General features: G+C 45.1%; 1 protein-coding gene across 1 annotated transcript in view; it reads right to left on the bottom strand.

Annotated features, from left to right (window-relative positions):
- The window catches only part of igfbp2a (insulin-like growth factor binding protein 2a), an 85,831-nt gene extending 75,166 nt beyond the window's left edge, over positions 1-10,665 (bottom strand). Inside the window, exon 1 of the mRNA XM_084335861.1 lies at positions 10,200-10,665. Within this exon, the coding sequence (XP_084191987.1) occupies positions 10,200-10,608 (409 nt within the window). The 5' untranslated portion in view covers positions 10,609-10,665. The remainder of the gene's footprint in view (positions 1-10,199) is intronic.
- Between the last annotated feature and the right edge of the window lie 2,375 nt (positions 10,666-13,040).

Below are 13,040 nucleotides of genomic sequence, written 5' to 3'. Positions count from 1 at the left end.
ACATTGAACCTGTGAGTGCTGGTCCGGCTACCCTGCTTTGATATACTGAACTTTATGGGATTACAGCACCCAGTGTGAGAACTTGTGAGCGCGGTCTAACTTGACTATATTAAATAAAAAGAGGAAAGAACATGAAGCACGACGGCTCCGTGTCGTTCTCCCAGGCGACTTGGAGGAACAATGTGTCTTGCTAGACTATCCATTGATGTGTTTGGGTCTCGACGTGTACATAGTGCTGGCTCTGGGTGTTTCTGTTAAGAATCACGCAGGGGGCTAGTACGCCTTGGTTGCTCGTTATTAAAACAGCGTTTTTATAAGGCAACTGGGATGGAGTTTTGTCTCTTCCGAGCGCCAGTTTACTAGGTTGTCTCGATGAATTTTCGTTCATATCTGGGGGATGTTAACGGAATAGATCAGAACATAGGTAGAGGGGTCTCACGCCCTTGGGGTGGGCCACTGAGCGAGGTACAAATGGGACCGTCTGGGTGGCGCCCTCTTTTCATGTTTTAGATCGACACGCATACCTACCCCCTCTTCTGGAGTGGGCATGTCGGCGTGGTTAGGGCACGGGACTGGTTCTGGTCGCGCTGGTCCAGGTCAGTTAACCCGTTGTCCGCCGGGGATGCAGATCTAGGCGTTATGGAGATCCTTTGTTGGGTACACGTTGTACCTGGCACTATCATAAGGGGCTGATTCTCCTTTCTTTCGCTCCTCTCTCACGCATGGCGAAGAGGGGGCTGTTGGGGTGGTCTTCTGGACCTCCTCTGGTAACCCTGTGTGCTTCCCGAGCCGCCGGGCCCGGTCCGAAGTAATGTTTTGTTGAAACCGTAGGCCTGGGATAACCCTTTTTTCTTGAGGGGTTATAGGAACAACCACCGTCTGTGTACCGAGAGGGTGGTTGATTCCCTGGTGTGTTGGAGCAGAGTCAACTCCCGGGTTACCCGGTTGAGTGTGCCCCTGCACGTTCATGACGTCTGCCAATCGTGTCAGCCTTCTCTGCCTCGACCCCTCTGGGTGGGGGTTTTTTGATGGAGGCTTTGTCATGGTGCTCAACAACGCCAGCATACGCCCCTTCCGCCGGGGGGGCTGTTTTCAGTTGACCCCTTTGGCGCCTGTCTCGTCCGCAGTGCTCCAGGCTCAGGTCTACAGCCTGCTGCCTGGTTTCCCCGGTGCGCTGCCTGCTTCCGTTGGTTAACCTTTTTTGAGTGCTTTACGGCCATGCTGACTGCCTGTGTTGCAGGGTCAGTGTGCCAGGCGGTGTACTATTGGGGGGAAAGGGCCCGCTCTTGGGGGGCCCTATCCGAATACGCTGGCGATGTGGGGGGCGGTGTCACTAAGTGACCGCCTGGTGGGGTCTTGATGCCTGGCGTCATTGACCTCTCCGGGCCCCCTTTTTCCAGGGGATCCAGTCCCTTCAGTGGGTCTGGGTCTTCCTTCGCGCTCCGCTGCTACGGCCTTGCCACAGGGTTGAGTTTGCTCTTGACTCCGTGATTTTGGGGGCAGTAACGAGGGTTGTTCCTTCCGTTCGTTCCCTGGTGGCATGCGGGTTGTGCGTGTGCGTAGTCGTGGGGTCAAGCCACGATCTGCTCACCCTGTGCGCTGAGTTGCTTGAGTTCCTCTTCGCACGGTCGGATCCGTCTCCCTCCCGTCCTCCAATAGGGAGGGTATCCTCCATTAGGGAGGGTCGGGGGGCTCGGTCCTCCCCGGTCTGATGGTTGTGGGGGGCCTCAGTGGGGTACATTTGTCAAGCTTCAGGCTCCCGCTCAGCTCCTGTAGTGCAGATGACGCTGAGCGGCAGCCAGTATGAAATAGAACGTAAGGTTATGTATATAACCAAGTTCTATGAATACTGGTGACGCTCAGCGTCAGGACGCCACTGCGGCCCTTGATCTCGCCTTGTGGTGAAAGTTTGGGAAGGAGGCGAGTAGGTGACCACACACCTGCTTATGAAGGTAAGCGGATAGGGGTGTGGCCAGACGAATGTTGGGATGTAAAGGTACATTGTGGAATTTTTTATTCAGTGCTCGTGCACGAAGTGAAGTGCGTGCAGATGACGCTGAGCGTCACCAGTATCCATAGAACTTGGTTATATACATAACCTTACGTTATTCACTGTCAAAGATGCAAAGAAAAATTATAATTTATATTCTCCTTTGTTTATTTACTCAAGCCTAGTAACAGACACAATATTTCTGACACTGGGAATACATTCCCTGAGGTCCATAGATGTTCCAAGAACCAAGATACCAAGAACATGCAAATTGTCCTTGTAGAAGTGGAGCACTCTTCCATTTACTTGGGCATGTACTTTTAGGTGGATTTTCTGAAAATAGGGCTACAGCTTAACAGGTTTTAATGACTATCCTGATTAAATAAAGGTTTGTGTTTGTGTTTTTTTCCCCATTACTACTTGAAGGTTTACATGGCCGTTTACATGATGACTATACGATATGATCCTAGGAACCTTGAAGTCCTTTCAGAAATATAGGGGTGGGGGCGGCTGGGTGGCGCAGCGGACAGTGTGCTCGTCGCCAACGCAAGAGACACCGGGTTCGAATCCGGCTGTCGGCGTTGCCTCCGGCTTGGGCCGGCCGTCATACTAACTCAATTGGCAGAGTTAGCGTGTGGGAAGTCGAAGGGTGGTAGTCTGGTCGTTGTGAACAGCGACTACTACAGGTCGGTTGGGGCGCCTGCACAGCAAATACAGGAAAATGGCGGGGGCAGTGTGAGCCTCCTAAACGTTACTCCTCGCCAAAATGAGAGTCCGCGCTGGCAGGTGAAAAGATGTGACAGGCTGCCTCCACATGTATCGGAGGGGACATGTGATGCAAGGCTTCTATCCTCCCTACAACCGGCCAGTGGGGGGCATATGCGAGCAACTATCAGGACAGGGGAGGGAGAATTGGCACGAGATTTAGACATTTTATTGCCATAAAGTTTCCATATTATTTTGCTTTTTGTCGTGGTCAAATGAAAAAGAGTGATTAATCGAAATACATCACAGTTAGTGATGCACGATATATCGGCCGCCGATATAATATCGGCCGATATGGCCGTTTTTTTACACATCGGTATCGGTCCGATATCAAGATAGGGCCGATATTAAAAAAAAAAAAAAAAAAAAAAAAAAATTATCTTTTTTTTCTTCTTTTTACATGTTTTGACCTTAAATAGTTTCAAAATATCAGTCATTTCTGAAAATAAGTTACAAAAGTAAAAAAAATTATGCGTTTTGGAAAATAGCTCTATTTGATTATCATAAAAAAATGTTTTTATATACAGAGATATCGACATCGGTAAATATCGGTATCGGCCAGAACAGCAATATTAATATCGGTTATCGGTATCGGCCACAATTTTCACATCGGTGCATCACTAATCACAGTATCTATCGAACCTCATCGTAGAAAATAAAATAATTGCAATATTATGGTATCGTGGCACCCAGGGGTGCAGTCGTAATATCAGAACTGCCTGTACTCTGTTTAAATGACGCCACGTGCTCCCGCGCGTGCATGCGCATACATGTTCCCTCGCGTGCGCACAGAACAGATGATTATTATGCATAAATAGTAGGAAACATGTTTGTATAGGAAATTACTAGTTTTAGTTTAGTTTTTGTAAATATTGCCTTGAAATAAAGAGGCTGAAAAAGGTAGCAGGATGTAGCCTTCAATATATAAAGAAATTATATTGTCAACAGATATGGTTGAAAAACAAACAATGTTTTAAATGTAATTGTAGATACAATATTGTAGTTACGATTTCTTTAATTGAATTAAACAAGAAGATAGGTTTCCTCTCTGTGTGTTCAGTAGAAAACTATCCAGCTGCATGCTAGCCTAGCTTAACACAAATTAATGAGAACGGATGAGGACCACTAGCCTATAGCTGTTGGACAAAAAACACCACTGTCGTTAAGCTAGCCTAGTAGTCTGTATCCGCTTCCATTAATTTGTGCTAGGCTGGCTTGCTGCCAGATAGCTTTCTACTGGAGAGGAAATTGGTATCTATCTTTTTGTCTGACTCTGAAGAAGACAGTAAGCGCATGTTCCTTTAAGATGACAGGGGGAAAAAACAGTTGCCGATATTGCCAGTCTCAACAGATCCAGCCTATACAGTAAATCCATATGGTGGTGAGGTTGGCTTCTTGAGTCTAAACGGTCATCGCGTCACGTTCGTAATAGTGAGGACCATTTTGACTCAACCATTAAATTATTGGTTCGAGTCTACATGGTTTTCTCATTCCAAACAACCAAACATCTCACTTATTATGACCTTTCAGAAAAGGCAGACGTATTATGAATGGACTTCATTCAGCAGCACAGAGAAGTTGCCTCCCTACACATTATAACACATTAATGCATTATAATTAAGGCTGTCAAAGTTAATGTGTTATTAACGCGAGAGAGAGAGAGAGAGAGAGAGAGAGAGAGAGAGAGAGAGAGAGAGAGAGAGAGAGAGAGAGAGAGAGAGAGAGAGAGAGAGAGAGAGAGAGAGAGAGAGAGAGGGAGAGGGGCGGGGAGGGGGTGAGAGAGATGAGGAAGGGGCAAGAGAGAATGAGAGCTGAGGGAGTGTGTGTGTGTGTGTGTGTGTGTGTGTGTGTGTGTGTGTGTGTGTGTGTGTGTGTGTGTGTGTGTGTGTGTGTGTGTGTGTGTGTGTGTGTGTGTGTGTGTGTGTGTGTGTGTGTGTGTGTGTGTGTGTGTGTGTGTGTGTGTGTGTGTGTGTGTGTGTGAGAGAGAGGGGGGGTGCGGGGGTGTGAGTCCTCAGCCCTTGTGTGGGTGAATGTAACACGTTCCTAATGTTTTCTTTCCCCTATTATTTCATGCACACACTTTATTCATTGTTTTGAATTATTATTTTCTTTTAAGTTATTTTGTGCATCACTCTGTTTTGAATTTAATGCAAATTTACAATGCATGAGGTTCATCCTTTTGTGTTAAATGTCTGCATAAAGCAAGCATTTGTTGACTCTCATGTTGATAAGAGTATTAAAACATGAAAAATATCTGTTTAAGATAGATTTAGATATAATATATAATTATAATATTTTAATCGATTGACAGCCTTAATTATAATACATTAACACATTGTATGATAACCTGATACAGCTAACAGGCTCACGACACAAATGGATAATCAACATTTATAACACATTTATGTAAAATGTATGTATCATGATTACCCAGTGGATTGTATTCGGTCAATCTATTCCATTCTATTCTATAAAGACAAAGACATATATAAAATGTAAAAACAGTTTGGATACTAAGAAATTATCATTGCTGGTCAAATTCTGGATTCACTACTAACGGAGAACGGGGGACGTTGTCACACGGGTAGGTTGTCACATTCATTATATTTCAATCCTGTCTCCCATACTTTGGTATTTAAATGTCCAGAATTGGGGTCAGAGTTCACCTAAATTTTTGTCATATTTGGAGTGAAACAGCTGAATTTGAGGTGAGAGGACTTTTTGTGTTTTTCATTCCATTTGTAAATATTCCGCTCCTCAGTATTTTTCTTCTAGGCTTTACACAATTGGTTTATAATGAAACAATTATTACCCTTAAAAAGTGTGAAGGGATAGCTATAGTTTAGATTGTTGTTAGCTAGCTAACTAGTTGTTAGATGGCTGTTAGCCTTGATGCTATCAAGACATTCCAGTTGGGGTTGGTTGTCACATTTTATTTGGGGTTGGTTGTCACATGTTGTGTAGGCTATTATTGTTAGGCCGATTTATTGTGTTCTTATTTTGTTATATAGGATGGCCTAACGATGTGTTTCCTGTTTATATTCATTAAGATGCATTAAGTTATGTATTTGTCAACTTGTCAATGCAATTAAACTTTCAAATTTTGTTCTGCCTTCTTGTCTATTCTCAGTCCTTGCCCCACAATGGTGGAATGAACTACCCACCGCAGTTAGGACAGCCGAAACCCATCCAATCTTTCACCGTCGACTAAAGACGCACTTCTTCAATCATTATCTGAAATCTAAATATTGTCTTCTTTTTAAGATTTTCCCATTCAAAGTTTTAAAACACATGGTGACAACCAACCCCATAGTGTGTGACAACCATCCCCATGATGGGGTTGGTTGTCACAATGTGTCAAGAGTGTCTTTGATAGGTGATTAACTCTTTGTTACAATACGTAGGAAAATGAGAGGGATACACATTTCAAGGCAACATCTTAAGCTTCAATTTAATGTAGGAATGACTATTGAAAGATGTTTTGTTTATGAGCAATTCACACTAGAGTAAAAAGTGTGACAACGTCCCCCGTTCTCCCCTACAATGGCTGGTTGACTGAAAAGTTAGTTTTGTAACTTGCTCATAACCATCCAAATCTGTTAGCAATACAGTACCTCCTCCAGCTCGTTTTTCCAAGCCTGGCCCTAACTAGACCATTGCACTAACAGTCAGCAAGAGCCTGGTGAAAGCCTTTGATGTAGCTAACAGCTGAGTGAGTTTTATGTAACCAACAGATGTGGTTCTGATTGGAACACCTGTTTTCGATTACAGCAACCCCCCCCCCCCCACTCAGCAAATATCGACGATTTGAGCGAAGTATCTGCAAACCAATCACTACGTTCAGATTTGGAACACATCACTGGGTCAAACTGTCACTAAAAATCCCAGCTTGTTGAACCTCTATAGCTAAGCTGTATTGGGAGGTGGTTTAGTTCAGTTTGGATTTCAAATCAGTGTGTGTGAGCCTGTGAGGGGGGGGGGGTGGCGGGTGGGGGGGGGCTGGGTATTGGACGACTAATGATCATTCTTTGGTGTCAAAACTCACCGTTCTGTCTATGCTTGACAGCTTGACCATGTTGGGGGGTAGCAAAAAGGCATTCCAGAAAGTCACCCCCCACTAACTGTTTTTAGAATATTGCCCTAGAACTGATGATGTAATTTGGACATAGTGAATCCTAAAATCAAAACACAGATATCAGCATCGTTATTTCCGGTCCATAGTACAGAAAATGTTACGTTCAACTAGTTAAACTGAATAACATGTCTTATGTTGATGCCTTCCAATAAACATGCTGTATGTAGGAACTCCTCATTAATGCTGGGAAATTAGTTGTAATAATTTTCACACATGCGCTTCTTTATTTTAAGTCTAATGAATCACATTTCAAATGTATATTAAATTTGTTAACATTTTGAGTGACACATATTTAAAACAGATACTGTACATAAATAGTTGAAGTTACGTGATAAAAAAGGAAGCTATCAACAGCGACTCCTACAGGTCGGCCGGGGCGCCTGGGAAGGGATCTGGGGGAGGTAGTGTGATCCTCCCACGCGTTACACTCCCCCAGTGAGAGTCCTCGCTGTCAGGTGAAAAGAAGCGTCTGGCTGACTCCACATGTATCGGAGGAGACATGCGATAGTATCTATCAACCCTCCCTAGGCCGGCAAGTGGGGGGGAAATGCGCGCAACGACCAGGAAGGGAATTGGCATAACGACTAAATTGGGATGGGAGAAAAATACAGAAAAAAGGGGGAGAAAAAGTAGATAAAAAAAAAGGGAAGCTATCCTGTCGTGAATGCATCACAAGGTGCGAGTCATGGGCCTCTTATATCTGTCAGAATATACCTGCATATAATAGATATAATTTTTTTTTATCCACTTTTTCTCCTTATTTTCTATTTTTCTCCCATCCCAATTTCGTGTTTCCAATTCTCCCCTCTTCTTGAACGTTGCTCGACTATGCCCCCCACTGGTCGGTTGTAGGGAGGATAGAAGCCTTGCATCAGGTGTCCCCTCCGGTACACGAGGAGGCAGCCTGTCACATCTTTTCACCTGCCAGCGCGGACTCTCATTGGCGAGGTGTAACGCGTGGGAGGCTATCCCCGCCACTTCCTGTCTTTGCTGTGCAGGCGTCCCCCAACCGACCTGTAGGAGTCGCTGTCCACAACGTCCAAATCCCCACCCATCGACTTCCACCCGCTGGCTCTGCCAATTGAGCCAGTATGACGGCCGGCCCAAGCCGGAGGCATTGCCGACACCCGGATTCGAGACCGGAGTCTCTTGCATTGGTGACGAGCGCAATCTCCGCTGCGCCACCCAGCCGCCCTAATATATATAATGTTATGATGATAGCATGTACAATAATGCTGTATATACCATATATATATATTTATTCTTACCGTATATATACAGTATATATCCACATCTGTCTGTACTGATGTACTGTAGACTTACTATTATAGTGTCTTCAAACCTGAATCACTGTACATATTAATACTACAACTCTGTATATATCGGATTAGCACTATTACTCATTAGTACTAATTTATATATTTTATATATAGAGTATATTCACCTGTACATTGTATATTACTATTGCACTTTACTGTTACATTTGCACTCTGGTTGGATGCCAAACTTATCTTTGTTGTACTGTACGTGTGCTGTATAATGACAATAAATTTGAATCTAATCGGATCAAATGGAATCTAAATGTGCTGGGCCTGTTTAAACCGTTTGCACTGCTTCCTCTGCTCTCTAGGAATCGCAGCCGGAGGGTTGCGATGCCAAACATTATGTTAACTTTAAATGGTCAACTCTGATAAAGTATGGGGATTATGTCAAAGGAATCCTATTGATTACTTCCAGAGCATTGCTCTTTGACTATGTTTACACGCTGTCTCTAATATTAGGACTATTTATCGTTATTCGCAAATAAAAAATGACCTCATATCAACAACACCGACTTAGAGTGGACTGGCCTGCGGTTGGACTGTAGCTTCCAATGGATAGTGTCTGTACACACACACACACACACACACACACACACACACACACACACACACACACACACACACACACACACACACACACACACACACACACACACAAACAAGTTGATCCAGTGCAATAGTCTATTTTTCAGTCTGCATGTATCCAGTCACTCACTATACCCTGTATACTAGTCCCCCGCTGACGTCCTCTCTTTACAGCAGCTCGTGGTCAAAGCCTAAAGTCCACGTTGCCAATCAATTCAGGCATTCCTCTGCGGTTCCCAACGTGGGGCCCCCAGAGGGTCCTTGGGGGGGGCTGCAGGGGGGGTCCCACCACCAGACAAAGTGGGAATAGTTTAATATCGCTATAAATTTCATTCACGAGAGGTTATAGGCCAGTGAGGAAAATCTATATACGAGGGATCATACAGGTTTCACTGTCTCCACTGCTGTATCTCCGCTAGAGAATTCTGGACATAGTCCAACAACAATCTGATCAGATAGGGGTCCCTGAGACGATGTCTCGTCAAACAGGGGGTCTGCGGGGCCCGGTGTGTAACCATCCGGAGGTCCTCGCCCTCGACACAAAGGAGACTGAGAGCCACGGCTCTAGACCTCTCTCTCCGGCCCATCTCTGAGTCCTGACGGAATGTCAACATTAACATTGGGGCTGTTTTGTGCAGCATTTACACTCCCAGTAGATCTACAGTTGTCACAAGGCGGCTCACGGGGAGGACAAAGATGAGGGACACACACACGTGTAAACACAGACGTTATTACAGGCTGCTGTAGGCTTTTTACAACGAGGTGCGTGAGCGAGACGGAGAAAGAGAAGAGCAGCTGTTTCACAACCTGCACCAGAGCTCCTCTTTCATGACCCTGTGCAAATCAGTGAGCACTGAGCCCATATATGATACGTGCAGATAGCATCAGGCTATGTCTCTGTAACAAAGTGTGAATGACGTGTGTGTGGAAGGTAAAATGACTACAATCAGAGAGAGTATGTGTCAGTGAGTCCCAATTTAATAATGTTGTGAATGTGCATGTTTCAACAAAGTAGCCAGACTATTCTCTCACTCACCACACATTTGATGTGCCTATAGAATATAGATCACGTCGCCTTTACTTCACACTTTTAATCACAATGTATATATAAAGATATAACGTCAGTCTGCAGGACTAAGTGGAATAGTAATTACACACTTATACGCAGCTGTCCCTGCGCCTGTACGTCACAGCCTGCAAAACATGTTTGACAGTGAAACGTCGTCCAACTTTCTGCGTAGGAGTGTGGTGGAATTAGGCTAATTTACTGCCCTCTTATGACCGTGCAATGCATCTCCCATCATGTAAACCACAAATGCATCTACCCCTTGAATGTAACCCACTGGCAGTCTAGACAGTCTTATTAAAAATTAATAGAAAAGGTTTGCAGGAAGGAACTGACCGCTCGTATGTTCCCGGTGCTCGAGGCTCCAGGCGGTGGGCTCCGTGTCTACTTTGTGCCCGCAGAGCCCCTGGCCCTGGACCAGTTGCTCCAGTGGCAGCTCGGAGTCGGGCTTCGGGTAACACCGCAGACCACTGGAGCATCTCGGCGTGTACACGCCGCACAGCTCGCCGTCTCGCCGGGCGCACACGGGGCAGCACCCGCAGCCCGGTTCGCGCACTATCTCCGCGCAAGTCTCGAGCAGCTTCGGGCACAGGGCTTGACGCTCCGCGGTGCAACTCGGGCAGCGGAACACCATCTCCGCGAGAGAGGCGCTGGCGAACGCCGCGGAGAAGAGCAGCAAGCTACAGCCCACGTACGAGTTCATTGTCGGCATGAGACTTCTGGTCATGCTGCCGTACTGTACCATGAGCGATGGTACACATAGGCAACCCCCAGGTAACACAGGGAAGACGTGTGTGTGCGAACAGGTGAAGCCGCCTGGGTCTGGGTGGTCTGCTGGGTCCTACAAATAGTCAGATTTAGTCTGCGGACTGAATGCAACCTTTCTGAACAGATTGCACGTGCTTCACAGATTTTTCAAAAAAAAAAAAAAAAATCCAACCATCTCCTGTTTGGCTTGTGATTGCCTCTTATTAGGACTTCAGCCCATTATTAGGCAGCGTTTTGTTGTTTGCAAAGGTCAAGAACCATTGGTCCCTATATGTGAAGCTGTCAGGGGTCTGAGCATTCCATCACCACCTCACAACCAATTCAGTCATCCATTAATCAAGCCGGGGGGGAATATATAACCAAGATATTTGGGCTATGTGTGCCTCCAGCATGGCAACGGCATCGCTGCAGTGTTGTTCCACCCAAGCCTCTGCTACACCTAATGCCAAGTACACACTAAATGCCTCGTGTTTATATGTCGCTGCAAACTACACGCAGAGCTCTGCACAAGGGCTCTGCAGCACGAATGACCAGATGTGAGGTTATTCTTGACAGAAGTCATAATTTAGCATGATGAAAAAGCAACAGAAATGACTAAAACTATAAATAACGTCGGCATGGTAGTCATTATCCGGCCCGAAACACCACTGGTCACTGGCGGAGCTTTGATTACCTATAGTGTTTCAACCTACGTTTTCTCTGCAACTTCATATTCACTGACAAAATGTTATGTCATGAAAGCATAACGGCAAAAGTGCACCCGGTGCGTGTATACGTGCACATGTGTCCCAATGCAAAAGTAGGATAAATCCAACAGTGTGTGAAGGGATCGTTTCATTTCAAGCGAATGAACGTCGTGGCGGAGAGCGAAGTATCCAACAACACGCTAGGTGTGAACAAACTCTGTGGGTTTACGCCTTCATGGCGGAGGTCTGATACAAACCGTCTTCATGTAGAGCGGCTGCCTGTGTTAGAATAACCGTTGCTTGCTCTCTTCCCAAGAGGTCTATCGAAAGGTCAAGTCAGAATTGTAGGCCTATAGGGTTAATAAAAGCATGCCACAGCATGACACTAAGGCCTAAGGATGGTTTGCAGCTGAATTTCGTTGCCAGGGAACAGCTTGGACCTACGTCTATTCCCAGTTGCAGTGTTTGCTAATATCAATAGATGAAAGGAAATTAAATGTAGTTCATTTAGAATGTTTATGTTAATGAAGTTGAAACCGTCTATAAAGATGGCAAACAGTTTATTGCATCATCATCAGCAGCTACGTCATCATCATCATCATCATCATCATTATCATCATCACAATCATCATCGTTATCATCATCATTACCACTGAAAATTATGAATTCTAATTCATTCTTATCATACCTGGCTGTATGTTACAGTATGTGACAGTATCTACAGTAGTGTTGACTTTTGAACTTTGTGTTTGCTCAAAGGATGTGATTGTCTGCATATGCTCCAGAGAATCATCAATAGGACACAAATATCAAATTAAAATTATCACGACAGAACTGCTCCAAGTCTATTTTTAGCAAAAACAGGCCAATACAGGCACGGATTTGGTTTGCGGATCCGGATCAGTTTTGGGCCATGACTGGCTCAGCTCAGTTCAAATGACTTCATATCCGGCCTGACTCTGGAATGAATCTCTAACATCGCAGATTTTTCCATACTGATTTATATTCGTTTTGTGTCCCACCACCCTCCCTACCACGGTGGCACAGTGGTTAGCACTGCTGCCTCACAGCATGAAGGTCCTGGGTTCCAACCCCAGCAGGGGGCCTTTCTGTGTGGAGTTTGCATGTTCTCCCTATGTTCGTGTGCATGGGTTTCCTCCGGGTACTCCTTTTCCTCCCACACCATAAAGACATGCCTGTTAGGCAGGGACTACAGATGAAAACTAGCTCATTAGCTAATTCTGGCACATTTACATTGATGTGGAAACTGAAGATGTCGATTAACCCTTTCACAACCACACTACAGAAGGTTAACCCCTTTCACTACAGACGGTGGCTAACCCTTTGTCGTGTGGCAGTGAAAGGGTTACGCTTCTGTAGTGTCGCAGTGAAAGGGTTAACCCTTCGGTAGAGTAGCAGTGAAAGGGTTCATGTGCACTGTCCCTGGGTAAAAAAACTTAAACTTAAACTTAAACATTACCCTCCGTATTCACAAAGTTGCCCTGAAGCTGACTAACACGCTAACACGACTAACACTAACACGTACTACTTCATAATCATTAAGCTTCAGCGAATAGACAAACATGAGCAAGACTGATTGATTGATTGAAAACTTTATTAACAGATTGCAGAATGGGTACAATACAGTACGGCTCAATACACACAATTGTTAAGGGGATGCAGACCAGAAAAATACTTTCGTCTTGTTTACATCAGGGTCCCC

The sequence above is a fragment of the Notolepis coatsorum genome (genome assembly GCF_963971535.1).
Source record: "Notolepis coatsorum genome assembly, chromosome: 1".
Lineage (NCBI taxonomy): Eukaryota > Metazoa > Chordata > Actinopteri > Aulopiformes > Paralepididae > Notolepis > Notolepis coatsorum.
Note: the sequence above shows the minus strand (reverse complement) of the source record. Positions and strands in the feature narration are given on the sequence as shown.